Genomic DNA, 26,495 nt, shown 5'->3' on the forward strand with positions numbered 1-26,495 from the left:
TACACTGCGTCATTTTAATGTGGGATGTGCGGATGGAAACAAGGGATTCACTGTAATCTGGTGGAACCATCTCTTCATATCCTCTATATCATTAATATTGCTTGCACATTGTCTCTTACAATATACTATATTTATAGTATTTCTCCAAAGATACTAAATATTTTACAGATAATGACAATTTTCAGACAATTAAAAACAAAAGAAATAAGAATAAAAATCTGGCTATTGTGAGCGTGTTTTATTTTTTCTATTTTAGGATGCTTACATTTCCTTCACAATCGCATAAAATTTATAAACAGATGTGTGTAAAAAGTTTGAGAAGGTCTGGACAAAATTTACATTATGAATATTAATGTGCTTATTTCTTAAAATCAGGAAGCAAAAACATTACAGAGAAAAGCGAAATACGTCGCTTTACTTTTATTCACACATGCGGAGAAATCGGTGTGTAAGTGTAATGTAATTTATGTAATGTGTTGTGAATAAACACTTTTAAACATTTTTAAGGAATACATGGGAACACATTTGAAACAGAAATCCACCAGGGGGGGCGATGGGACCAGATCCGCATCCAGGACTCGGCAGAGCTTCTCAACATCCCGACTGGAAGCTTCCATCTCGGCGGAGCGACGCTGTCCGGGCTGCCCGGTCCTCCCTGACCAGCAGCCGGGGCCCTCTTCTACCGCATGTCCGACGGGGTGTGCCGGCTTTTGGGGGACAGCGACGCTCATGTGTATCCACTGCCCCGGGTATCAGAGGGAATAGAGGACGGCAGGACAGAGAGATGTCTGCGCCCGGTTCCACAAACCCGAGCAGCTCCGGCAGCTACAGCCAGAGCTCAACGCCGAACGGCGGAGCTGCGCCTCCCCGGCAGAACGGTACGACAGGCCGGCTCAGGGCGGTTAGCCGCGCCGCTAGCGTTAGCATGCTAACTCGGCGCGATGTCGGTACGATTTCCCGCAGCTCCCAGTTTGTTTGATTAGCTTTTTTATTTTTATTTTTAAATGCTAATTTGTTGTGAATTATAACAACGATAGTGACATCAAGTATACATTATGTGTTTAATTAAGCGCTTTCGCTGAAGATACTCGGTGGCTAATGCTAGCTGCTAACTCCGGAGCCGAGCTGAACGGGAGAGCGGCTAACGTTAGCCGTCATGCTAACTGTTAGCAAGATGAATGCTGTGTGTCAGATTGCGCACATCATTTCATAATGTCCTCCATATACTGATGCTGTGAGTGTGTGTGTCTGTATATATATTTAGCCATTTAAATTTCTACTGAAATAATTGACTGGAATATGTGACTGGGAGATGCTATTGAAAAATAGCTAACTGGGCTTTAACAGCTGCTTGGAGCAAATTATAATCCTCCTCCAGAATCTGATGTGTGAGCTGAGTTTGGAAAAAGTACAATGGAAATATTTCACACTGGTCATGCTGAACTGTTTTCTCTTGCTCCCAGGTCCAGCACAGACATACCCATCCATGTATGCATCTACAGGCTACTATGGACCCCCACCTCATCAACAGAGCTACCCCACCATCCCTGCCCACTCCACCTCTGTTCCCAATAAAACGTCCATTACGAACAGTGCACAGAGTGCTAACTACTACGAGAACAACCATCAGCAGCAGCATCATGTAGCGCCCGCTCCATACAACACTCCCTGTACCTCTGCCTCTCCCTCCCAGCCGTACTCAGCTCCTCCACCATCAAACACCCAGTACAGCCAACAGCCATTTCAGCAGCAGCAGCAGCATCCACCCTATGCCACTCCAGGATCATATTATGGACAGCAGCCGTACCATGGTGTTCCCACCACGGTGCAACACCCTCAACAGCAGCAGAATCCCAGTTTGGTTCCCGCGCCAGCAGTCGGCCCCGGAGCGCCCCTCTACCCCATCGTTTCGTATCCGTCGGTGCCAGGAAGTGGACAGTATGGCACTCTTAGTCCCTCTCAGAGCACCTCCACACCGGGAGTCATGCCCATCCAGATGAGTGCACCCCTTCATCAGTACAACAGTTCTCAGCCAACCTCCACGCCACCAGTGCACCCTGGGTACGGCGGGGCTCCTCCGAGTCAGATGGTGCCGACAGTCAATGGTCAAGGAACCACGGGTACGTGCAGTTGATTGTGTTGCAACTGAAACATGAAGATTTTCAGACACTTCATTCAACTCTCGGAGTATTGCTTTTGGTGTTTTATTGAACATTTATATTAACTGTATTTGTCCGATAATGTTTGCGATAAGTGTGTCTATTTTAGTTTTTCAGATGTGTCATTTAACACAGCACTCAAACTATGCAGTTTTATAATAGTCTTTAGAAAAGTCTAGGTCTTTTGGCTAGACGCATAACCTGCATCAGTGCAAAAATATCTGATATTTATCAAAATATCTTTTGGTTCACATCTAAATTCAGAAATTACCCAGAATTCAAAATTCCTAGACAGCTGAAAGGGCAGCATTTTATTAATAGATGTTTCATTAGAATAGCTGTTAAATACTTTCCAGTGTTGTTGTGGTTTATAGATGTTCAGTGACAGTTGTGTTTTGTTGCAGCCCAGACCACAGCCCACCAACACTATGACCCAAGCCACCAGGCACCTCAGAGCTATGACTCCTATGGCAGGGTCACCCACAGTACTGGTGGTCCAGCCGCAGACCGACCGCCCTCAGGAACCCCCTCCACTTCGGTTCATTCCTCACCAGGCCACCACCAAGGTATTTATGAAATTCAGATGTTTATTTAAAGAATACTTCAGAAGCTTTGTCCTCACTAGGTATTATCTTATGAAGTGTGGTTTAGTGCTGCTCTTAACTGAGACTGTGTAAGTGTGAATTGTTTCATTTCTGAGCATTTAGCCATTTATGTTTTCGTATGTGCAAGGATGGAAGTTCTACCTGCTTGTTTTTAAACAGTAAATTGTCATTTAAACTGAAGCAGAAACTTTGTCTTATGTGAATTTTATTTTTACACTGAAAGGTCAAAATTAATACAGTCCATACTGTTTTTGTATTCACACCCAGGGGATGATACAAAGCACTTTTAGAAGGCCTTTTTTTCACCACTATGGTTGCATATCGCTGAAGTTTGAACACTGTGTCCTGGTTTTTGTCTTGTTTGGTGCAAATTCTTCAATGAGCCTATGTTTAGATGTGTGTCTGCGTGTGTGTAGTTTACATAACCACAGCTGCACTTTGGAAGTGTACCACATGCAGCCTCTCTTTTGCACACATACACACACACACACACACACGTTCAAATGTGCAGGTGCGAGCCTTTACACAAATTAGAGGGTTTCAGGTTGGATCTCGACACCTACCAGAAAGCTGTGGGTGTGCTTTGGTTCTGACTGGTGTTTCGCTGTTGCCTCCTTCAGCAGGTTAAGTCTCGTACCAGCTGCACTAGTCTCACAATGTAGACAGAAACTATATTTGGGTAATGTAAACAAAACCCCCTAACATTTCTGCAGACCTGAAACACTGAGATGCCAGTAAAATGTGTGTCTAAATCAGTTTCCACTCTCTTAGTGATATAAGCCTCAGGCTACAGAAATAATCGAGCAATAGCAATAGAACAGCAAAAGAAAGAGAGGGAAAGCCTTTAAATCAGGCCTGTGTAAAAAGGCACATTTATTTTTGTTAAGTAAAGTGATTGAATCATTTTTATCTGGTTTGGCAGCACTGAATGCACTGTTTGTGTCTCATTTTGCAGAACAATTGGGATAAAGTTTTCAGTTTTTTTTTTATTTGATTGTGAAACATTTCAATATTATTTGTAAAATAAGAAAGCAGTAGGTGGGAAATCGGTGGAGCTTGATGAGTAATGCACAGGCTGGGAGGAACCCTGTGTTTGTGGAAATAAATTGAGGGAAGTAAAGTCCCACAGGAAATGACAAATCTCTTGCCCTCTAAACCTCCAAAAAAAATCAATAGCTCTCTTAAATTTTGCTGATGGGTCTGCAAGGGTTAAGTGCAGAAAACAAAGATTATTCTGTCCTCTGTAGATAGCCTGTTCATTTGCTTCACAACAGCAGACACACGTTTACTGCATGATCATCGCCGTCCCGTCTGCTCTCGACGACCCGGTCTTGACATTTTTCTTATCTACCTGTCCCACCCCCTCCCCTTCCAACAGGCATGCAGTATGGATATGTTGCTAATAGTGGCACTAGCGCTGCCTCTGCCACCACCTCAGGCCCAGCAGCAGCTCCCTCGTCATCCAGCTCTGATGATGATGAGGAGGATGAGGATGAGGATGAGGAAGCAGGTCTGCTTTAGCTTTTAACTCCCCCATGACCCCTCTTGTACCACTTCATCCATCCCCCAAAGACTCCCTTTAGTTTTGTCGTAGCACAGACCACGTACCATCCCCCTAAATCTTTCTTGAAAAACACAACTTCACCCACCATTTTTTTCTAGCGTTTGTGCGTCTCCACTTCTCTCTCATTCAACATCACCTTTTGATCTCCAGGTCTGTCTGAACTGTCGCTTCTTCAGCACCCACAGGAGTGCAACTCATTTCTAATTAGATTTTCGCTTTCCATCCTGCTGCCTCCTGAACAACAGTCTTCTAAAGTCCCCCCCCCCCTTCACTATCATCAGCTCGTACTGAATGTTAAATTCATTTCTAATCATCTGAACTTTGCCGTGTTGCTCCATCATTTTTTAAAATGTTTTCTCTCTGCTAAGAGAACAGGTAAGTATCTTAGTTCTTCTGTTTGTCTTGAGAGCCTTCAGCTGTGTCCTGCTTTTCTAATTGTCATGCAGTGGAAGCTGTTATCCTTGCATGCTGTCTAGCTCGCTCTCACTGAATAATCTCTGGGATACGATATTCCATCTAGGGTGCACCTCCACTGGCCAGCAGCCGCCCAACTGGGGCTGCTGGTGTGGGGGAAATCTATCAAGTTATGTTTCTTCCAGCTGTGGCCTTGGGCAAATTCCATTAAAATAAATTATTGTAAGGTGTTGAATGAATCCACAAAAATTAAAAATTCAATTAAATTAATTATTGATCATTTTACTCATTTATGGAGCAAAATTTATGGTTTTTATCTTCTGAACTGTGAGGATTTGCTGCTTTTCATGCTTTTAGTCTGCATTATTATAGTGTGTTTGGACCCTGCAGATTTTTTATGGGTATTTTTCAGTTTTCGATTTAATAATTTATTTGTCCTGAAGACGACCTTGTTGGCAAGAACTTTTTGGCATTTTAACAAGACACCTGCTTTTCCTCTCTTTGTTCTGTTTAATTGTGATTTTTGGTCTTAGAAATCATTGTTAATCTTATTTGCAATTGTTTTAAGATAAAAGAAGACTTTAAATACTCTTTCAGACACTTCTTTAACATTATATATTAAATTTTCATATTTAAGTTGATTGTTTAAACTGTAAAAAATAAACATGCACCTCTTCGAGACTTGGCTGCTGACATAATACTGCAGTGTGCCACCCGGGGGAACCGTGTAATCAGCCCGAGGTTAACAGGTTTTTAAATATAGCTGCTCCCCTGCCACCTGGTGCAGGGTCCCTCTCTGTCACTCTTTCTCTTTCTGTGTGTTTGCTGACTTGCTCGCTCCCTATGAGAGGGATTCAGTCAGCACGGCCAGCACTCATTAGCACACAAGTAATTAAAAGAGAGGCTTGTTTTAGGTTTCAGCGTCCTTCTCATGATCTCCTCAATCCTCAGTGGTGTTGGGCTGTTGTCCTGAGGCCTTTGTTGTTGATTTGTTGATCTCATACAATTAAGCCAAACGTTAGGGTTAGGGTTAGTTCGTGTTCCGTGTTTTTGTGTTACATCAGACAAAACTCTGGGGGAAAAAAACCTGCTAAATTTTAAGAAATATAATTAGCTTTATTTATTTATTTATTTGAATAGGCAGAATTTTGTTAAGTAACACAACAAGATCTAGTCAGCAGAATGTGACCCTGCTAAAAACTCGATAAATGCTAATTATAGATAATCACTTTGTGCTCATCGGCAACAAGTCTTGACTTGTTAAGTGCAAATTTTTTCCATCAAAGTGCTGTTATGGCTTTTGTCAGATTTCATTGCTCAATTGTTTTATCAACTTAGAAGATGAACCAAATTTTTTAATATTAAGAGTTTTTTTTTTTTTTTTTTTTGGGTTTATGTGAATAACTACGCACGGACACAGACAGTGTTTTGATTCTTGTTGTGCTGTTGCCAAACATGCTGAGTCACTGTGGAACAGGTGCCAAAATGCTGAGACTTGTCTCAGCAGAAAAACATTAAATGCACTTGCTATCAGTTCAGCGCTGTCGCCGATATCGGATCACCATCCAAACACATTACGTCTCATAACACCTACAATATATCTATGTAGCTTGAAAGAGATTGTTGATAGTAAGAGCTGTGTCACTTGTGAGAAACAGATTATAAACTGTCGGATCCGCTGTGAATGGAGCTTTAATTATCAGAAACGAGGGGTGACAACAGCCTGGGGGTAAACAAAATGGACTGAGATCAGGTGATGAGGCTCAGAACAAAGAGGAAGTGGAGAAGTGCACAATTATTTTGAAGCTGTGAACATTTATTTTACTCTTGATTGTTCCCTTTTACTTTATCTATAAACTGACAGAAGAAAAGGGAAAGTGGAAAGAGGAGCATGTGTCTGAGGAATGTTGGAGAAGGGGGAAGAAGGCTTAGCTCCTCTTCCCCCACAGAAGATAATCCAGAAGTCTGCTTGGTCTGATTCAGTAGGAGATAATTTGATCCTCTCTCGTCCAATGAGCTTTCTGCAACAAGCCTGTCGTGTCTTGGTGTGCTGTTGTTGATCCCTGCTTTTGGCCCACATGCTTTACTGCGTCCATTCAAATATTCTACTCCTTTAATCCCGTTGGAAAACTTGGAAAACATTCTTGGATATGAGAGAAACACTGTGGCTGTTGTAAATCATAAGGCATTGCATTTACAAGACTTTCTTTCTTTATTGAGGTTGTATATTGAGCATTTGTCTTCGTATCAGAAGGTAAAGTGGTGAATAGATGGTGGGATGATGGACTTGAGCCGCTTTAATGGACTGCATCATGTTCCACCATTATACTGTATTGACTGGACTTATTGAGTTTTATTGAGTAGTGGCTGCTGCTGCACTGCTTGTTAGTTCTGGGAGGCCTTCTGGGAAATGTATGAAATCATGAAGCAGATTTAAAAGCAATGAAGTCAGCCGAGGGAACGCTGGTAAAAAGACAAACACCTTCACAAGTTGTCCAAATGTCAAACTTTAGTTAGTGGAATCTTCACATTTGGTCTTCCTACTCTGTCTCCCTCAGCACTGATCTACACAACCAGTGTATTTAAGGAAGTTAAACCTGGTTTACAGCTTCAGGAATAAAGGATCTGCTGCTAATGTCTTTGTGCCAGAGACTCCAGCTCACCTCCAGAAGTCTAAAAGGGGCCTGGCGTCGGCAGGTCAGGGCTTTTTGAGGTGTAAAAGAGGGACGTACGTAATATCATGCTGGTTTTATTCTTGTTGTGGCTGATCGCTGTCATATTCTATGTCACAGTTGCTTAGTTTTATAATTTTCAAGTATATTTTGCTGATGATATGAATATTTCCTAAAGCATTGTTGTGAACAAACATTGAAGTTTAATGTCTTCAATCTGCCTCCTTGAGCTATTTAAATGCATTTAATTCCGAGCAATCATGCATTACTTATATCAGCTAGCAGTTGTCTTCTCTCTCCCCCCCCCCACCAAATAAATAAATAAATAAACCAGTAGAATAGAAAATACTGGGGGGGTGTGTGAAGATTGTAGACCAGTGAATCACAGACTGAGTGACATAAATTAAAAGTTGAGAATATAATATTTATAATCTTCCATATTTCATCTCAGTTGCCACCATGTTTCCAGGCATCAGAGGCCAGCGTGTCCCTTCATCATGTTTTTCTGCCTTGTGCTCACTCTGCCTGCTCTTTCCTGTTCATCGTCTCTGTGGCCGGAGGGACTCTGAGCACAATGCACTTTATGGTCAAACAAAGAAGAGGAAGAAAAAAAAAAAAAAGCTCCTTTTTTTTTTTTAATTCTCATTAATGTGTCCTCCTCTTCCCTCCTCTGTGCTTTCATTTTCTTGCCCATCTTTCTTACTGACTCATTTACAGCTGCTGTCCTTCAGACCTTCCTTACTTTCTTTTAATTTGTCCTTGTTCAACTTCCTTCTCCTTGCTAAAGTTTAGTTTTAAATTTCAGTGTTTAACACTGAATGTGTCTCCCTCTTTCTCTTTGCCTTACTCAGGTGGTGAGACTTCCTCCTCCACCACTGGCAGTGCCTCTCCGCTGCCCAACAGCTATGACTCCCTCGAAGGAGGCAGTTATCCCGGTATATCTTCATCATAAATAACACACCAAATCTAAATAATGGGTGCAGACACAAATCTCTCATCACAAAATGCTTAGCAAGGTCCGCTGTTTGCGAGCTAAATTTATTAGTCTTGGCATCTATTGGAAGTAACTCACTCTGAAGGCAATGAGTCTGGTTTAATGTGATGTTCATACCATATGCTTCCTTTAGTTATAGTTTTCCATCATTGTGGTCTAATAGTATCACTCTGGGAAACAGAAAAAATATAGTTTCTACTCTAGAAGGTAATGTTATGTTGAAAGTTATGCGGTCAGCGTCTTCTATTATTAATTCTACTATAGGAATAGAGCAGCAGGACAAAAGCAGATCACCAACTTCTGCATTTATTATCATCCGAACACGATGAAAAACTCTTCTTTCCTCCTCAGATTCGATGCCGCCTTCAAACGACATGACCAACCAGGCTCAGTCCTACAGTAGCTATGGTTACCACACCATGCAGCCAGCCTATCGACAGGGTCCGGCCTCCCGCAGCGACTCCTCCCCGAGCCATGACCTGTACGGTCAGCCGAGCTACCAGCAGTACTCCCAGGTGATGCCAATGTTTTGTTTTGTTTTTTTTTTTACGTGCCTACTCTGACTGTTCTAGGCCGCAGCTGTTTCCACAAGCTTCCTGCTTTCCAGTAGACAGACACAGTTTGAGACCAGCTGGTGAACAAAGTGGAGATGATTATTATTTTTTTAGGATTAGGTTCAAACCAAAAACAGCTTAAACAAAATGATTGTGAAAGTCAAATTTGCCAGAGGACCAGATGTGAAATGTTCCATATTCTTCAATCTTTTTCAGCCATTCCCGGACCTGTCCCAGCTTTCTGCGGCCCTGGGGGGCCTGAGTGGAGTGCCAGAGCTGGAGGTGGAGGCCCTGAGGCCGGTCAACCTGCTGCAGGAAAGGAACCTGCTGCCCCCCAGGCCCTTGGAGGCCCCTGAACCCAACCTGAGTGCTGATCTCAGGAAGGTTAATTGCAGTCCACAGTAAGTTAAAGCATAGTGGATCCCAGCTAATGAGATGGTTTTTTTTTTTTCTTTTCCCCCATTCGTAAAAAAAAAAAAAAAAAATGGCTCCTACATCACCAAGGTGCCTTAATGTAGCACATTTATTCTAATTAAACAGTCAAAGTGGGAAGTGTCTAATTTGTGGACGTGTTTTGTCGCCTTCTCTTTCCCTCTCAGGACCTTCAGGTGCACACTGACCAGCGTCCCGCAGACTCAGGCTTTACTCAACAAGGCCAGGCTCCCTCTGGGTCTTCTCCTCCACCCCTTCAGAGACCTGCAGGTATGATCTGATCCCTGCAGCCAAACATTCAGACCCTAAGCTTGTTTTTTGTTTTTTTTTTTTTTTTTTAATATTTTGATGTCTAAGATACATTTGTTTGTTTGATATCAAGTTGGAAATGTTTTTTCTTCAATAGAAGCAGCCAATATTTTAACTTTATATTATAACTTTTTATATTTTTTGCCCAAACAAATTCACAGATTGTGATGATAATATCAAATATTTGTGATAGAAAAACTCAAGATGCAGTGACAGATTTGGTGTCACCACATACTTGACATACAATCTGCATTTCTTTTTACTTATTTTTCCTTTTTATGTTTTCTTTAAAATACTGAAGACACAGAAAGTTATATAAAAGCATACATCTTTAAATGTAGTGTTCCATAAAAAAAGACTTTACTTAAACAATTTTAAAACCAATCGGACTGTTTGAATTAATTAATATGTAGTTTTCAGTTTATGAAAACAAAAGTCATTCAGTGTGCTTAAAATAAATGTAAACGTTATAATAATAAGAACGAGAAGGAGAAGGTAAAAACATAGGTTTTGATTAAAGTTAAAGATGGAAGGAAATAAAGTTAGTATTACTCATTATGTCAGTAACTGGACACAGTGCAGCTCTGTATTCTGAGACATTTAGTGCTCTGCAGAGAGTTTGCAGCTGCAGAGACATCAGAACTGTAGGATGATGATAAGATGGAGGCAGATTGTATGGAGTGTATTTATGGAGGTGTTGGCTGACGTGGTGACAGAGAGGAAGCTGAGGGAGAACAGCAATGGACTGATACCAGGAAAGCAAACAGCCATCAGAGCCAAACACTTGTCAGAGTTCATGAGTGGCTGGAAACTTTTCTTCACTTGAGCAGCAACAACTGCAGCTCCAAGGATGTATGATCGTACTCTGGCAGCTCTGAGGATGTAAGAGAAAGTGAAAGAGACAAGAACATTTGTAAGGAACTTGCTGAAAAAAAATAAGACCTTGGGAAATGCCTCTATTTGTATTCATGTAGACGACACGACCTTGGAGCCATGTTTGGGTTATGCAACAATTGTCAATTCCCAGCCACAGTTTCTTTCCCTGCGACAACCTGGATACAGCTTTCACAGTCACCCAGTGCTTTTCGCTGCTCCCCTTGCCATTTTCTCACTGCACAGCTCTGCTGTTTTGATCATTTTTGTTTTTGAAATGTAAGACAGACATTCGGTCTCATCCACATTCTCTCCCCTGAAAGAAATGAAAGAATCTGCTTCACTTTAATTTTCAATCAGATGCTGAGCCCATGTCGATATTAAAGCATCCTTACAAGATGACTGCGAACTGACGAGTCAAATTACCAGCAATATGGATTAAATGGTATCGTTATAATTAGTTTATTTCCAACAATTATTTCGTCAAAACAACAAATGTGCAATATATTAATAAAAAATGTGCTTCAAAATATCGCAGAGCTCAAAATCCAGTCCACAGAGGCTTTAATCTGTCCAACAAGTCAAATTAGAGTCACATAAAATTGAGGGATTTCTCTTTTCACACAGAAAATAAGTTTGTTAAGCTAGTGTTTAACTTTCCAGCTAACAGGTGGACTGAAGGTGTAATATCCACATAGTAAACAGGTGAAATGGGACAAAGTTTGGAGAAGTTCTGGTGACACTGGTGCAGACAAACATAAGAGACACGGGGAAGCAGCGAAGAGTCACATTCTTTGAGAAACACAAACAACAGATTCCCTTCAGTCGTTTGCTGAGTCATGAACAGAGGAATGTTTGGAAAAGGTCAAAAATGGCTGCTGTGGCTCATGGCGGCAGAGCAGCTGGTCCCTTTAATAAAAAGATTGGCAGTTTGAAAAAAATGTCTTTTAAAATAGTGGTCACCAAATATAGATAGGACTTAATACTGAAGCTTTCCTGATGCCCCTCTATTACCGCTCTGTCTCCTTCCTGCCCCTCTGCAGCAGTTACCGGTGATCACCTCAAACACGATAGTGCGCTGTCGCTCCTGTCGCACGTACATCAACCCCTTTGTGACCTTCTTGGACCAGCGCAGGTGGAAGTGTAACCTCTGCTACCGGGTCAACGACGGTAGGAGACCAGTCAGACGTTGGCCTCCACGTCTTTGCTCTGTCCTCTCTGTTAAATTGTGTAAATTTAACAATATTTTCTTTCTCATTCAGTTCCAGATGAGTTCATGTACAACCCAGTAACCAGGTCGTACGGCGAGCCGCACAAAAGGCCGGAGGTCCAGAACGCCACCGTGGAGTTCATCGCCTCCTCAGACTACATGGTGAACCGTCTCTTCTCTCTTTAAACTTTAAAACTGTCTTGTAGAAGAGTGAATTCAATTGTAGAAACTTTGTTGTACAGTTGTGAGTCTTCATGCAGTGTGATTGTTTGTCCACAAGGGGACAGTCTTGTTTATGTGAAAACATTTAAAGGCCAGCTTTTAAATCTTTGTGAATTTTTAAGACAGAACAGAGTGCAAATTTGTGAGGCGACATGTTAGTGACTCAACATTGAAAATGAAATCTTGTATTTTACAGAGTTAAATGAGTTATGAATTTGTCTTCTACCTATTGTGCACTCAGCTTCGACCCCCTCAGCCGGCGGTCTACCTGTTTGTCCTCGATGTATCGCACAACGCTGTGGAGGCAGGCTACCTGAAGTACCTCTGTGACTCGATTCTTGAGAACCTGGATAAGTGAGTCCTGTTAATAAAACTCTAATGTGGCTGCTCGATGTTCTCCTTTTTTTTTTTTTTTTTTTTTTTGCTGTGAAGCACAAGCAGAAATAAAATGTAATTAAAATAAAAAATGAGCATTTCTTCTAAAAAATATTTCAGAGCAGTTGTTGTTTGCTAGAATTGTTTTCTCTAAACCAATTCTGACAAGAGGGGGTCATGTGCATCAGGCTGCCAGGGGACACGCGCACCAGGATAGGCTTCCTCACCTTCGACAGCACCATCCACTTCTACAACCTCCAGGAGGGACTGTCTCAGCCACAGATGCTGGTGGTGTCAGACATCGATGGTACGTCTGCTAACAGCAAACATGACTTAGGTTTAACACCATCTGGGAGGAAATATAGATTAACACAAAGGAATCAGATTGTATTGTAAGTTCATAGGAAAATGGCTCCACTTTTTCCAATGAGTTTGTGGTCCTCAAGTCTTCTTCAACAAACAAACATGATGTTTGTTTGTGTTTGTTTTTTTTGTTTTTTTTTTTAAATAATGGTTTAATTCAGAGGAAAACATAAAACATAAAGCATTTTGGATTTTGTGCCATTGCAATTCGGAAAGAGTAGAGAGCGGGTCAGATCCACATGCTGATTTGGTTGTGTCACTTTCTTCTTGCAGATGTGTTCATACCATCTCATGACAGTCTGATGGTGAACCTGAAGGAAAGCAAGGAGGTAGACAGTCTTTTCCCTTCTCCATCATACCAGTAACTTTCATACATTTGTTTTTCTGTTCCCTCCGTTATTTCCTACTTGCTCTGAACTTCACCTCCTCCTCTCTCTCTTTCTGTCCCAGTCCATTCATGTTCCCTTCATGGCCTTCTCATCTGTCTCTCTTTGCTCATCTTCTCATTACATTTAAATTCAAATTGAGGTTTTTCTCAATCCTCTACGTGAAATTTTTTGTTACCATCTCTAGTAAAATTAAGTATGCAAATGGAACAAAATGAGATTCTATTAAATGTACAATTAACAACACTGAAGTTTTGAATTCAGTAACACTCAGTTTTTCCATGAACTCGCTCGTCCCTCATTTAAATTTCTCCTCTCCCCTCACTTCCACCTCCAGCTGGTGAAGGACCTGCTGACCTCCCTGCCGGCCATGTTCAGTCAGAGCAGAGAGACACACAGCGCCCTCGGCCCGGCGTTACAGGCCGCCTTCAAGTTGATGTCGCCCACCGGGGGCCGTGTCACAGTTTTCCTGACTCAGCTGCCCACACTAGGCGCTGGCATGCTGCAATCAAGGGAAGACCCCAACCAGCGCTCGAGCAGTAAGGTATGGATGAATGAGTGATGATTAACGGACGGCGAAATTTAAGATGGTCCCATTAGTTGGTGAGTGATATTTCGGTCTCCTCTCTCCCTGTAAGTCCTAAACCAAAATCACATGACAGATCAAATATAGCAAGATGACTCCCTCACTCGCTTACCGTCAATACTGTCATCTTTGTATTCCTGTCACAGCTTACTATTATTACAACATCACAACAGGAACAGTAAAAAACAAAAACAAAACACAGTTGGTGGTGCAATCAAGAATAAAAGTAACAACATATTTCTTGTTGTTTATGGGAAATAATTCCATGTGTTTTTATATTCTGAGCTTTCTGCCGGGTTTTTAGCAAGAACCACAAAAGAAACAGACGTAAAATTCAACAATGTAAACAAGATACTTTTTTTCATCTGACACTGAAGTTATTTTCCCTTCGTACACATCCTGTATTGTACTGTAATAAGAACAGAAATCCAAACACAGCCTCAGCTAAACCTGATGCTTCTGGTTTCATTCTCTACTCTGTGACCAGATCAGACAATAAAAAGTGTACTTCTTTTTTTTGTTTTTTTTTTTGTTTTGTATCTTCACAGGGCGTTCAGCATCTCGGCCCCGCCACAGACTTCTATAAGAAACTCGCTCTGGACTGCTCAGGCCAACAGATCGGGGTGGATCTCTTCTTGCTTAGCTCCCAGTACGCTGATCTCACCTCATTAGGTAATGACACCATCGTATGAACCTCAACGCATAGTCTGTTTTCAGCTTCTTTGATTCTCAGTGAAATCAGGGAAAAACCATTGATTGTTCCTTTACTTCAAAAAATCGGAGCACTATTTAAAAATGAGAAACACACAAGCGTAAAAATAAATGTATGCATTTTTTCCTTTCCCTGCTCCTTTTTCTCCAGCTTGTATGTCTAAGTACTCGGCGGGAAGCATCTTTTACTACCCCTCCTTTCATCACCTCCACAACCCGGCACAGTTGGAGAAGTTCCAAAGGGATCTTGGGCGCTACCTTACCAGGAAGATCGGCTTTGAGGCAGTTATGAGAATACGATGCACTAAAGGTAACTGGATATGACAATGATAAATCTGTGTTACTTAAGATTCCTTGTGAATGGCAGCTGTTTGTTCACACTCGGTCACCTGAATGTTTGCTCGTTTACGACTTTGTCCTCTTGAAGTCTGCAGTTTAATTCATGAATATGTTGACATAATATTTGTCCCTGTGCACTGCATCTGCTCATCTTCAGGTTTATCCATCCACACATTCCACGGTAACTTCTTTGTGCGATCCACCGACCTGCTATCTCTGGCCAATGTGAACCCAGACTCTGCCTTCGCTGTCCAGATGTCAATCGAGGACTCTCTGGCGGACTCGTCTCTGGCCTGTTTCCAGGCTGCTCTGCTCTACACGTCCAATAAAGGTACACACACTGGGATCATTGTGGTGATAAGAAGATTTAAAAGCCTAAACTGAACCAGCAGTGAAAAAAATCCAAGTCAATTGGCTTTTATTGTGTCTTTGTTTTATTGTGGACATGATAACATGAGCGTTAAGTTTGTTTGAAATCCTCTTTTCTGATTTAGGTTAAAAGAAACAGAAGATTTACTGTCTCTGATTGTTCCTGCAGGGAAAAGGCGAATCCGAGTTCACACTTTGTGTTTGCCGGTGGTGAACCAGCTGAGTGACGTGTACGCTGGAGCTGACGTCCAAGCGATCACCTGTCTGCTGGCCAACATGGGTGAGTCTCTACACTTCAGTATGACACACTGCTGGAGCGCTTTGCCTTTTTCCCCATAACTGAAACCAATATTTCAGCAGTCGGTGAAATAATTTACTACGAAACTTTTTTTTTTTTTTTTACTGGTTGAGTTTAACAACAAAGGAAGTATGTAAAACAGATAAATAAGGCAGAGAAACTAGAAGCCCTATTTTCATATAGAGCTATCAACAAAGTTTTAAACTGGATTTTTGCTGAAGTGGCATCAAAAGTATCACATTCAGTGAACTTGCTCTGGGGAGGAATTTTCTATAGCCTTTCCAGAATGAGTTGCCCTCCCTCACTCAGCCTTTCACACAATCTCCATCCAGCCATCGACCGGTCGATATCATCCAGCCTGTCGGATGCACGGGACGCCCTGGTGAATGCGGTGGTGGACTTGGTGAGCGCCTACAAGAGCAACGTGTCAAGCCTGCAGCAGTCGGGCCTGGTCGTCCCCGCCTCCATGCGCCTCTTCCCTCTCTACATCCTGGCTCTGCTCAAACAGGTGCAGCTTCACTCACAGCAAACACACACCAAAAGCCACACCTTCTCTTGTGTACTCTGAATAAGAAAACCGCTGCTATGACACATCTTATAATATGAATTGCATTAAGAACACTACTACACACCCTAAAATCACCCTATAGACACATACACAGTTATACAAACCCCCACTCTATTCATCCACCCAGAACTTGTCTATTCACAGATTCAGGGCGTGTCTATGTGCAGACACAAGCACACACCCTTTGTATCATCAGAGACAAAAAGCCCAACAGGTCACCTTAGTTCACATGCTCATGGTCCTTAACGTGCAATAAAAGACAAGAACGTACACGAAAACAAGAAAATTAACTCAAATGACACCATCTGTTATCCAATGTTGATGATTTCAAATGGAAAACCTGACTAGTATTTTTTGATGCCGTCTCTCCATCTATTACAATATAGGGATTTATTTTATGAGTGTTTATTATGTTTCGTATCATGAGATCAGAGATGTAGAATGACACATCTGATGAAACACTATTTCATCAGAGTTCATCTGTGGGGGGAAAAAAGATGCTGATTATTTATATTCATAAAACCCAAAGCACAGTCAAAACATATGTCTAACTATTAGCTCTTCATTTGTGAGAAAACTAAACTGAAATGCTCCCGAAAACGTTTTTCTCCAGAGAGCGCTCAGGACGGGCACCAGCACGCGGCTGGATGAGCGGGTGTTTGCCATGTGTGAGTTCAAGACGCAGCCTCTGCAGCAGCTGATGCGGATGGTTCATCCTGACCTGTACAGGCTGGACAACATGTCGGACCAGGTAGGACAAGCCTGAGCTAAACAATGTTTGAATGATGAGTCGGTTAGTTGATTAATATCTGTCACAACCAGAGTTGGATACAAGGAGTGAGATCTTTTCCTCACGTGAAAGTACAAATATACAAGTTAAAGTCCTGCAAAATATTTCTCAGGTAAAATAAAATTATCATGTACATGAAGTTTCAGTCAGTTCAGTGTTATTTGAGCAGCGCAGCATTTAGAAGAAATTAACCCTAACCCTATTTCATCATATCAGACAAGATAATCAAATATTTAGTTCATCTTAATATAGACATTGTGGCTCTCAAACGTAAATTAGAAAGTATAATACTTATCTCTGAACTACATTTGTGTAAAAGTAAAAAAAAAAAAAAAAAAAAAAAGATGCACACTTGTTGGTGTTGCACATTAAATCATGAACATCGCACTGTTGTGATTCTGCTCTTGATATGTATATATCAAACAAGAAAATCAAACCTGGTGATTGTGACCTGCAGGGGGCGCTCCATCTAAATGACACGGTGGTTCCACAACCTCCGCTGCTGCACTTGTCTGCTGAGAGAGTGAGCCGAGATGGAGCTTTCCTCATGGACTGTGGCAACGTAAGATTTCACCATCGCCTAATCATAAAGGTCGAGAAGGAGAGGAAGGTGTTATTTATTTCTCCCCATCCGTCTTTCTGTCGTCTCCCCTCTGCTCCTGCCTGCAGGTGTTTTACTTGTGGATCGGCAAATGCTGCAACGAGATGTTCATACGAGACGTTCTCGGCTGCCCCAACTACGCTTCAATACCCCCCAACATGGTCAGTGAGACAAGATCATAAAGCATTTATTTATTTATTTATTTATTTTCCAAGTGATGCTTTTTGGGGAGGAGGAAATAAACTCCACTCTCCAACCAGTTACTGTAGAACTGACGCAGTGCAGTGTTGTGAGTCACAGTTTTAGTTGACGTTAAGAGAACAACTGCTTGTTCTGTCTGCTTTGTTTAAAAAAAAAAAAAAAAAAAAAAAAGACCTGGTGCAGCAGAAAAGATTTGCCTGTGCAGCGTTTTTGTTCATAGAAAGCTCGGTCATTACCGCACTGTGGCTGCATCCGGAGCAAACAGCAGCTGTCAGCAATTGTTTATGCTGTTTATTTTATTTTTCGAACAAAGGGGTCGATGTTTCCCGGAGCCACCAACACACGCCACACGTTTCAGCATAAATGACTGTGTCCTCTCTGAAGCACAACATTGACTTCTTCGTTCTCGTCTCTATCTCAGAATCACATTCCCGAGTTGGAGACTCCTCTGTCTGAGAGAGTGCGAGCGTTCCTCGACTGGCTGCAGGACAACAGAGCGTTCAGCTCTACCATACACGTGGTCAGGTAAATAGCAGGCACTGGATTATAGAAGGTGTGAGAAGGTCACGCTCACATGCAGTTTTAATTGGTATTCAGATTATGGTTTGATTTTTGTCAGGTTTTTCTTTTGGTGTGTCCACTCACAAGTTTAAAAATGAGCCTCAATTTTTCACCCTTTTATTGGAAATTATTAACGGACAACAAGGGAGGCAGGAATGAAACCGGGGGAGTTACAGTAACGGCACACATACTCCGTCCTCTTCCAAACCACCAGACCACCAAGAATCACGCCATGTCCTCAACACATTAAGAACAACACCAAAGACTGATTCACTTTTCTGCTTTCTCCTGGCACTGAGCGGAAACGGGGTGCGACCGGTCTCATGTCAGAGTGAAGTCGTTCTCCCTGCAGAGATCGGTCTGAGGTTGACAGAAAACTATTTCCAGTGTAAACACATAGTAAGCAGTGAGCTCACTGATTTGACGGCGGTGGTTCCGACTTCCACAGAGAATGTATTGTCTCCAGCTTCCTCCCACTCCTCCTCCTATTGTGGCGTTGTTGCTCAACATGTTTACACCGCAGTGTTGTTAAAGAGGAGGGCTGATGTCAGAGCAGATGGAATGACTGGTGGCTGCAGCAGTGAATAAACGGTGGATGTTAAATCTAATCTAAAATGACAATAAGTTAAGAATGCAACAGGATCTTGGACTCCATGTGTCTCCTTCATTGGGGAGGAGGTGCAGCCAACATGCTCTGGTTTCAGCAGTCCAGCTTGTTTTCCATTTTTTTTAAATGTTACTATCATTTCCCAAAAAAGGTCACATCTTTAAAGAGCTCTTTTGTCTGTTTTGAGAAAGTAAATGTGTTATTTTAAGGTAAACATGAAATAAGAAAGCTGTGGAGGAAAACAAAGGAGTTTATCAGAAGATGTAGAGCTGTCGTCACTGAAACACCTTTCTGTCTGTTTTCCTTCAGGGACGATGCTTCTGCTAAATCCACCTTCTTCCTCCACCTGGTGGAGGATCGGACCGACTCGGCTTCCTCCTACTCTGAATTTCTGCAGCACATTCAGCAGCAAATGTCCAAGTAGGCCACCGTCCAAACTGGCCGCTAGAATCCCGAGACCGGTGTCGGGAAAGGATTCGATCCTCGTAGAGCGAAAAAGTAGCGTTAGCTGACGTCGGACGCCCATCGCTTCGTCAGACCAGTTTTAGAGAGGGGGCGGGGTTCGCCGCCTCCTTCTCTCTACAGTCTTATCAAACTATTCTACCCACAAAGCTCATCGGTCAGATGGGGAGGAGGACAATGGGTGGTAGTTTTAGAAAACAATCACTGATAACAGGATGAAATAAATGAATGACGGAACTTGTTGAAATGAATAATTGAAAACGCTCCTCCAGCATCTCCTCGCTGCGTCTCAATCACTGTCAAGCCCCCGATCATCGTCTCGTCAGATTCATCACTCATGAGGACAGACATTTTTACGATGGGTTGGGGGGGGGTCGAGCCAAGAAGATGCCACTTAGGTTTTTAGTTGAACTTGTTTTCTTCACCCTAACATGTAGCTAGCGATGTCTCTTTTTCTTTTTTGTTTTGATTTTATAATTTATTCCCTCCCTCAGTTTCATCTGAAGACACTTTTGAATACACTGGAGAACAGAAACGAGCTCCTTCTGTTGTTTTTCCTCTCAGCATGTGCTTTGGGATACGCATGTCTCTGTTTTTGTTTGCTGCTAGACCCGAGGCAAGACAGGGTCAGACTTTTTTGTTTTGTTTTTTTTTTTAATCTGCCATCGGCTCCTACTCCTCCGCTCCGTTTGGTGAACTGGTTTCTGTCGAGCTTCAGAAAAAGACCCCACTGTCGACGATCTTCTTCTCATTCGTTTTTATTTTTTCCAGGCTCTAACTCGAGTTGCTATCCACTTTGTAACTATTGAAAAGAATCTTTTATGTGCGATAATTTATGAACCAGCTTATTAAATAAAAAACAAAAACAGAAGGCTGCTTCTTTAATGTTGGTTCTTTTGATTAGCAGATTTTCCGTTGCTTTTGTTTCCCTGATTACAGTCAGGCCTCGTGTTCACACAGTATCATTTCTGTGATTATTTTTGAAACAAGCCGATTGACGTTCTCATGGTGTTTCCAAAAACGTTGACTAAATGCTCCCCCTCATCTTTTCAATTATTTTTTTAAATTACTACATTTTCCAAACATTTAATAGCAGCATAAGCACCAACTGGAATCCGAAGTACCAGGTTTATACATTATTTCAAATTTGGGCAAATTTTAAATAGATGTGGGTCTTTAACTCCCAACAGAAAACAGCTGGGGCCTTTCTGTATGGATTCTGAATGTCCTCCCTGCTGTGGGCACGTGCAGGTTTAGGTTCATTTCTAAAGCTGGCCGTTGGCATTAGTCTGATGGACTGGAGACCTGTCCAGGGTGGACCCCCAGTGCCTGCTGGGATTGGTTCCAGCCCTCCACCACCAAGCGGTCTAGATGATGGACAGATGGAGCTCGGCGCCGAACACTCAAAGCTGAAATACATCACTCATGTCTGAATATTTCAGCAGTCACTTGTTTTATCAGCCAACCAATCTGTTTCACTCAGTTCAAACTCCCATCCTGCACTAATTGATGTACTGTTTCATTTTCTGGTGAGTTCACTGTCCGTGGGAAGAGAGAGCTCTTAAAGGACGTCATTCTCGTTCTGTGATATTCTCCAACTTTCTGGACGTCAGGAAATAGTTTCATAGTTCTCAGGCTTCAGCGATTAAACCCCCCGCGTGAGAATCAAGTTTGTTTCCGTTAAACAAGTCGAGCTCCTGAAGAAAGAGCTGTGGAGTACTCTGGCGCTAATGGACTGTGCTAAAGACACAAACAGCAGGCGAGCTCTGCTCCATTTGCAAACAGATCTGGATCCCATATGGTCTGGCTGCTTCTGCTCCCAGGAACCTCAGATATTTTTCGCATTCAGCGTGCCAACCAGGCAGAAGGCAAAAAGCTGGAATGCAACACTTTACATTCCCAATGCTCTGATTTGAAAATCACGAATTTTGTGGGGGGGGGTGCTGAAAATGGCATTATGAGCTGTTGATCTGCATCAATACGTCTGCGCAGCAAAGGGTTTTCTTTGTCTTTCAACTTTTTGAGTTTCTGCCTCTTTCTCTCTCCCCCCCCCCCCTTTTTTTTCACCTCCAAAAAACAAGCCAGTGCTGTTCTGCCAGCTATATTTAAACAGCACCAAACGGTCCAACCCTTCATACACCCACTTCTAACCGTCCAAATCGCCCTCTCCTCATCACCCACCCCGCCCCCCCCCTCTGCCACAACTGCTCCAACTTTCCTTCCTTACTACAGACCCTCTTTGATTTATTTATGATCATGAAGTCACAGTTTCCTCACACATATTTCACCTTGTGAGCGTTTACTCTGCAGTAACACCGCGAGTAGCTGGCAACAATAAGCCGATTAAGAAGAAAAAAGTTCAGTAAAAAGCTTCATGAGACTGTGATGGATGTAACTGTTGTAAATATGTTTTATATTGGTGTATTAAAAGAAAACTTGAGCCGTCACGGTATGATAACTTGAATGATATTCAATGATAAAGTCAAGTCAAAAGCCCAGAAACTGAGCACCAAGGTTTTCACTGGATCGTGCAATAAACAGCTGGAACATTCAAACTTGAAATGTCACAGCAAAAAAAGAAATCCTATTCTCTCATATTTTATTCATGAGGATCAACAGTTAACCTGTTTGTGTGTTCATTCGCAGCGTCAGGACGGAGGTGCATTCATCGCCGCCGCGTCCACGTTGAGTTTTGAGTGGAGCCAGCGGTTAGACGATAAGACCCCCCCATCAGCCCGCTCCTGGCTCACCACATCTTCCTTTCCCCCTCTCTGAAATGAAAACAAATTGTTGGGACCTGAACGCAGCTCCAGTCCCGTGCTCTCGGAGGTTATCTGCCTGTGATACGCCGCTCTGCGCTCTTGGCTTCGCTCTAAAGCCGGCCTGTAAGCAAACAACAGGATATTGTTGCACCAGATATACTGCAGATAGTCTGGAGCAGCAGTCAAAATAGAGAGCGAGCTTCTTTGTGGAGTCTGAGGCCAGATAAGGACCTCGTGCTCTGTTTTCATGCCTGCGGTTCTTCTGACAGTTCAAGAAGCAGAAATGTGGCTTACCCAAACCTACATATCCTTTTTTCCTGGAGGTTTATTCAGTCGACTTCATTACTTTGTGGTTGAATCCCAGAAGTTTCCATGAAGGCAAAGAACAAAAGCCCTGTTTCGTAACACCTGTCTGTGAAAGCAGCATTCATGTTTTCATCTCTCGCCACGTCCTTTTATCTCCACGCCGCTTTGTGATGAACAAACGCTGCTGTTTGTTCAGCTTTTCCTCTGACTTCACACAAACATAGCAAGGCCCCCCCCCCAGTAACCGTTCACCCTCCTGATCGGGCCGGGGAGAAACCCGACTGGGTTTGTTTTCATGAGCATTCCTCCTCAGACGGCCCCGAGTCCTCAACTTGAACCACATGCAGAACGACATCAGAGAGGACGAGCGCTCCGGCGCCGTTGGTGGAGGCCTGACGACTCACAGGAGACTCCAGTTAGTGTTAAATCTGGCTGCGGCTAAACTAAACATTTCAAAGGAATCTTCAATCATGAAACATCTTCTCTAATGATTTCCACATCCTCCAGATCACATGTTAACAATCTCACTGGAAATTAGACCGACATTCAGCGTAGAGTCGTATTATTTCCAGCGTCTGTTTGGACTTTTGTCTCGGCCATTAGCACAACATACCAATAACTTAGGTGGGTGTTCTTATCTCTGTTTTACATAATGAAACTTTTTTTTCTGAATGTGAACGTTATTGTCTTTGACCCTTTTTCTCCCCTCTTACAGACGCTGCAAGTTGAACACTTTGTTTTTAAAGTTTATCAGCTCTCGGTTTTTGCTACTGTGAGAAATATTTCATGGGGTTGTGTAAAACGGAGGCATTAAATTCTCTCCAAGGAGTTAACACTTTCTTAAAGCTGGCTCTGCCGACAAATCGCCGGCCTAACGGTTTTGTTGTTGGAGTTTAGTGGACTGGGAGCTGCTCTTTCACAGCTCCTTTAATACGTCTCCATAAAATGGTGGCAGGTCTTCGCTTCGCTGTTGTATTTGGCCTGCAGCACCCGTTGGGTTTTCAGATTCAACCCCCCTCCCTGAGAGTCGTTACCTACCGAGGGCCCCCGGCGTTAATCAATCCTCCCAGTTACGTAAGAGATCCCGCCTTTATGCCGCTCAGAGTTCAGCTCCTCAAGACTCTCTGCTTCCTTTGTATTGGCTGGATCCTCAAATCGACTCAGGAAATCGCTTCCTGCTGTCAAGCCTCAGCTTCCCCTTCTGGCTGTTTGAAACCGTCTTCAGCACTTCCTCAGCCCAAGCAACTGATAGGAATCTCTCTGCCGCCGTCCACGTTCCCACACGGGCCCAACTCGGCACTTCGACCACCGTGGTCCGGGACTCCCATCCTGCTGGGGAGGCTAAAAATAACCACACGTGGTTGGATTAGCTGTAAAAACATGGAGAGCGGGGGCTTCTCTGAAGAAACTCCAGCCTGTGAGCTCACAGCTTTTTCTGGCTTTACTGAAGAACGAACCTGAGATCGACACAGAGTGGTCGACGATCGAACAAAAACTCTAAACGGATGGAAAGGTTGACATGAAGGGTTGGAGCTGCTCCCCCTTCATGCTGAAAAGAGCCAGCTGAGGTTTAAAAGAACCGAACAAAATGGTGACGGAAAAGTTAAACTGGAGGCTTCAGCTCAAAAACCACCGGATGGTCGTGAGCTAAATAATTATTTTGAGATAATTAATCAAGTAAGAAATGGGGCCTTTTCCCCATAGACTTCAACACAGTCTGACTTCTTTTTACAATGAAGTTGCCCCCGCTCCCGCCCGCCACCTGATGGTCACTAGATTTTATTAAACTTAATTTGACCTCAAGTCTCTATCAGTTTAATGTGAACACAGCAGCCATGTTCGCTCTCCCTCCCTCCTTCTCTCCCTGTCTCTCCCTCCCTCACTTCCTCTCTCTCCCTCTCTCCTCTCCTCCCTCCCTCTCTCCCTCTCTCTCCCTCCCTCTCTCCCTCCCTCACTCCCTCCCTCTCTCCCTCTCTCTCTCTCCTCCCTCTCTCCCTCTCTCTCTCTCCCTCCCTCTCTCTCTCCCCCTCTCTCCCTCCCTCTCTCTCTCTCCCCTCACTCCCTCTCTCTCTCTCTCTCCCCCTCTCCCTCACTCCCTCTCTCTCTCTCTCTCCCCCTCACTCCCTCTCTCCCTCTCTCCCTGTCTCTCCCTCCCTCTCTCCCTCTCCCTCCCTCCTCTCTCCCTCCCTCACTTCCTCTCTCTCTCCCTCCCTCTCTCCCTCTCTCTCCCTCTCTCCCTGTCTCTCCCTCCCTCTCTCCCTCTCCCTCACTCCCTCCCTCCCTCTCCCTCCCTCACTTCCTCTCTCTCCCTCTCTCCCTCTCTCTCTCTCCCTCTCTCTCCCTCTCTCCCTGTCTCTCCCTCCCTCTCTCCTCTCTCTCTCCCTCCCTCACTCCCTCCCTCCCTCTCCCTCCCTCCCTCTCTCCCTCTCCCTCCCTCACTCCCTCTCTCTCTCTCTCTCTCTCTCCTCCTCCTCCTCCCTCGACTCTACTCTCCCTCCTCCCTCCCTCCCTCCCTCTCTCTCTCTCCGCTCCTCCCTCCGTTCCCTCGCTCTCTCTCTCTTCCCTCTCTCTCCTCTCATCCTTCTCATCATCTCCTCCTCGCTATCATCTCTCTCTCTCCCCCCCTCTCTCACTCTACTTCTCCTCTCCTCCCGCTCCTCCCTCTCTCCTCGCTCTACTCCCTCTCCCTCCATCACTCCCTCTCCTCTCTCCCTCCTCCCTCCCTCTCTCGTCTCCCTCTCTCTCTCCCTCCCTCCCTCCCTCCTCTCTCTCGCCCTCCCTCTCCCTCGCCCTCCCTCCCTCTCCTCTCCTCCCTCCTCCCTCGCTCCGCCCTCTCCCTCCCGCCCTCTCTCCCTCTCTCTCCCTCTCCCTCCCTCCCTCTCTCTCCCCTCCCTCCCTCCCTCTCTCCCTCTCTCTCTCTCTCCCTCCCTCCCTCCCTCCCTCTCTCCCTCTCTCTCCCTCTCCCTCCCTCACTCCCTCTCTCTCTCAGGTCAATGTGAATTAGATTGTGCGTTCCCAGATGGTTTTGTTTGGTGACGGAGTGGGCGAGCGGGTGGGAGCCCAGCCTTACGTAAGGGGCCATGTGCCGACCGATGAGCTCCCTCCTCCAGGCCTCGGCTCGCGGCCGCTCTTTAATGAAAACAGGGCTGTGTGAATTGGGAGGGTTAAACGATGAGGACGGAGGACACGTCTGTTCTGTCTTCTTCCCACAGGAGCCGGAGATTTATTAATAGTAACCTACTTGTACATATTTGATTCTCTGCGGATTTGCTGTCTCACGAGGAGGATGAGGCTCCTTTTCTGAAAACAAAACTCAGTGTTGGTCTTGGATTTCTTCTTCAGGTCTCTGGTTAAACACGCTTTTTTGCTCTTCTTATTTTAAACAAATTCTTCATCTCTATTTTCCACCAGACTCCTTTGACCTCGTTTAACCCCATTCACTTTGGAAAGATGCCGAACGGTGTTAGTTGGGCTGATGACTGCTTTCGTTGACGGCAGCATGTGACAATGTCTGAAGAACTTCATAGACCATGTTGATTCAAAATCTCCTGTTGGGGTTGAAGTTTGCACTGTCAAGGAATTAAACACGAATCAATCATCCATTCACTAAGTCTTGTGGTATTTTGAGGAATCCAACAGTAATTATGGTTGGGGGTTTGGTTCCCGACCTGGGGCCTCCGTCGGTCTGAGTGGTTGTCTCTGTCTGGCGACCTGTCCAGGGTGACCCCGCCCCTCGCCCCTCGCCCCTCGCCCGGAGTGAGCTGGGATTGGCTCCAGCACTCCAGCAATGCATAAGAGGTGGAAGAGGAATGAGTGACGATAAACTAAGGAATCGAATATTTGAACTCTTCCAAGTTTACCCCATCTGAATTCAGTTTATCACCCAAAACCTCAGCTAGACGCTTTTTTTAGGAGTCACATCTTTCCTGCCGTCAAACCTCCGACAGGAGCTGCTGATTAATCGTTACATTAAAAATGTGATAATGAGAGAAATCTGCAGTGGAGGACTTCAGATGTGAACAGGTCGTGTCTGCCAACTGTGCCGCCACGGTGACAGCACCCTCTGATTGTGGCGGCAAACAGCTGTCAGTCCGGCTGGGAGACGCCAGTGATGAGGCGTTTGTGTTTGAAAACAAACCTTTTAAAAACATGCCTGCACAGGAGCGCCACACGGGATCACGATGACTCACGCTTCGTCATGA

The 26,495-nt window shown here is 43.9% G+C and overlaps 1 protein-coding gene across 1 annotated transcript; it reads left to right on the plus strand.

Moving 5' to 3' along the window:
* The first annotated feature begins 596 nt into the window (after positions 1-596).
* On the plus strand, positions 597-21,727 carry sec24b (SEC24 homolog B, COPII coat complex component). Its single transcript, XM_029512906.1, has 24 exons — positions 597-878; positions 1,464-2,120; positions 2,564-2,725; positions 4,143-4,274; positions 8,266-8,349; positions 8,760-8,923; positions 9,179-9,363; positions 9,562-9,664; positions 11,620-11,746; positions 11,839-11,948; positions 12,250-12,362; positions 12,572-12,690; positions 13,020-13,075; positions 13,470-13,676; positions 14,267-14,390; positions 14,581-14,739; positions 14,926-15,099; positions 15,307-15,417; positions 15,768-15,943; positions 16,617-16,754; positions 17,251-17,355; positions 17,463-17,555; positions 18,017-18,120; positions 19,073-21,727. Exons 1-24 carry the CDS (start codon positions 785-787, stop codon positions 19,185-19,187), a joined length of 3,612 nt encoding a protein of 1,203 aa, XP_029368766.1. The 5' UTR covers positions 597-784; the 3' UTR covers positions 19,188-21,727.
* Positions 21,728-26,495: the final 4,768 nt, after the last annotated feature.

Source organism: Echeneis naucrates, chromosome 10 (assembly GCF_900963305.1).
Source record: "Echeneis naucrates chromosome 10, fEcheNa1.1, whole genome shotgun sequence".
NCBI lineage: Eukaryota > Metazoa > Chordata > Actinopteri > Carangiformes > Echeneidae > Echeneis > Echeneis naucrates.

What these genes read in the sequence shown, in the direction of transcription:
- sec24b (XM_029512906.1), top strand. Translation starts at nt 785, where the DNA reads ATGTCTGCGCCCGGTTCCACAAACCCGAGCAGCTCCGGCAGCTACAGC. An exon ending in CTCACCAGGCCACCACCAAG is followed by an intron (nt 2,726 to 4,142) that starts GTATTTATGAAA and finishes CCCTTCCAACAG; the next exon opens with GCATGCAGTATGGATATGTT. An exon ending in TCTACCATACACGTGGTCAG is followed by an intron (nt 18,121 to 19,072) that starts GTAAATAGCAGG and finishes GTTTTCCTTCAG; the next exon opens with GGACGATGCTTCTGCTAAAT.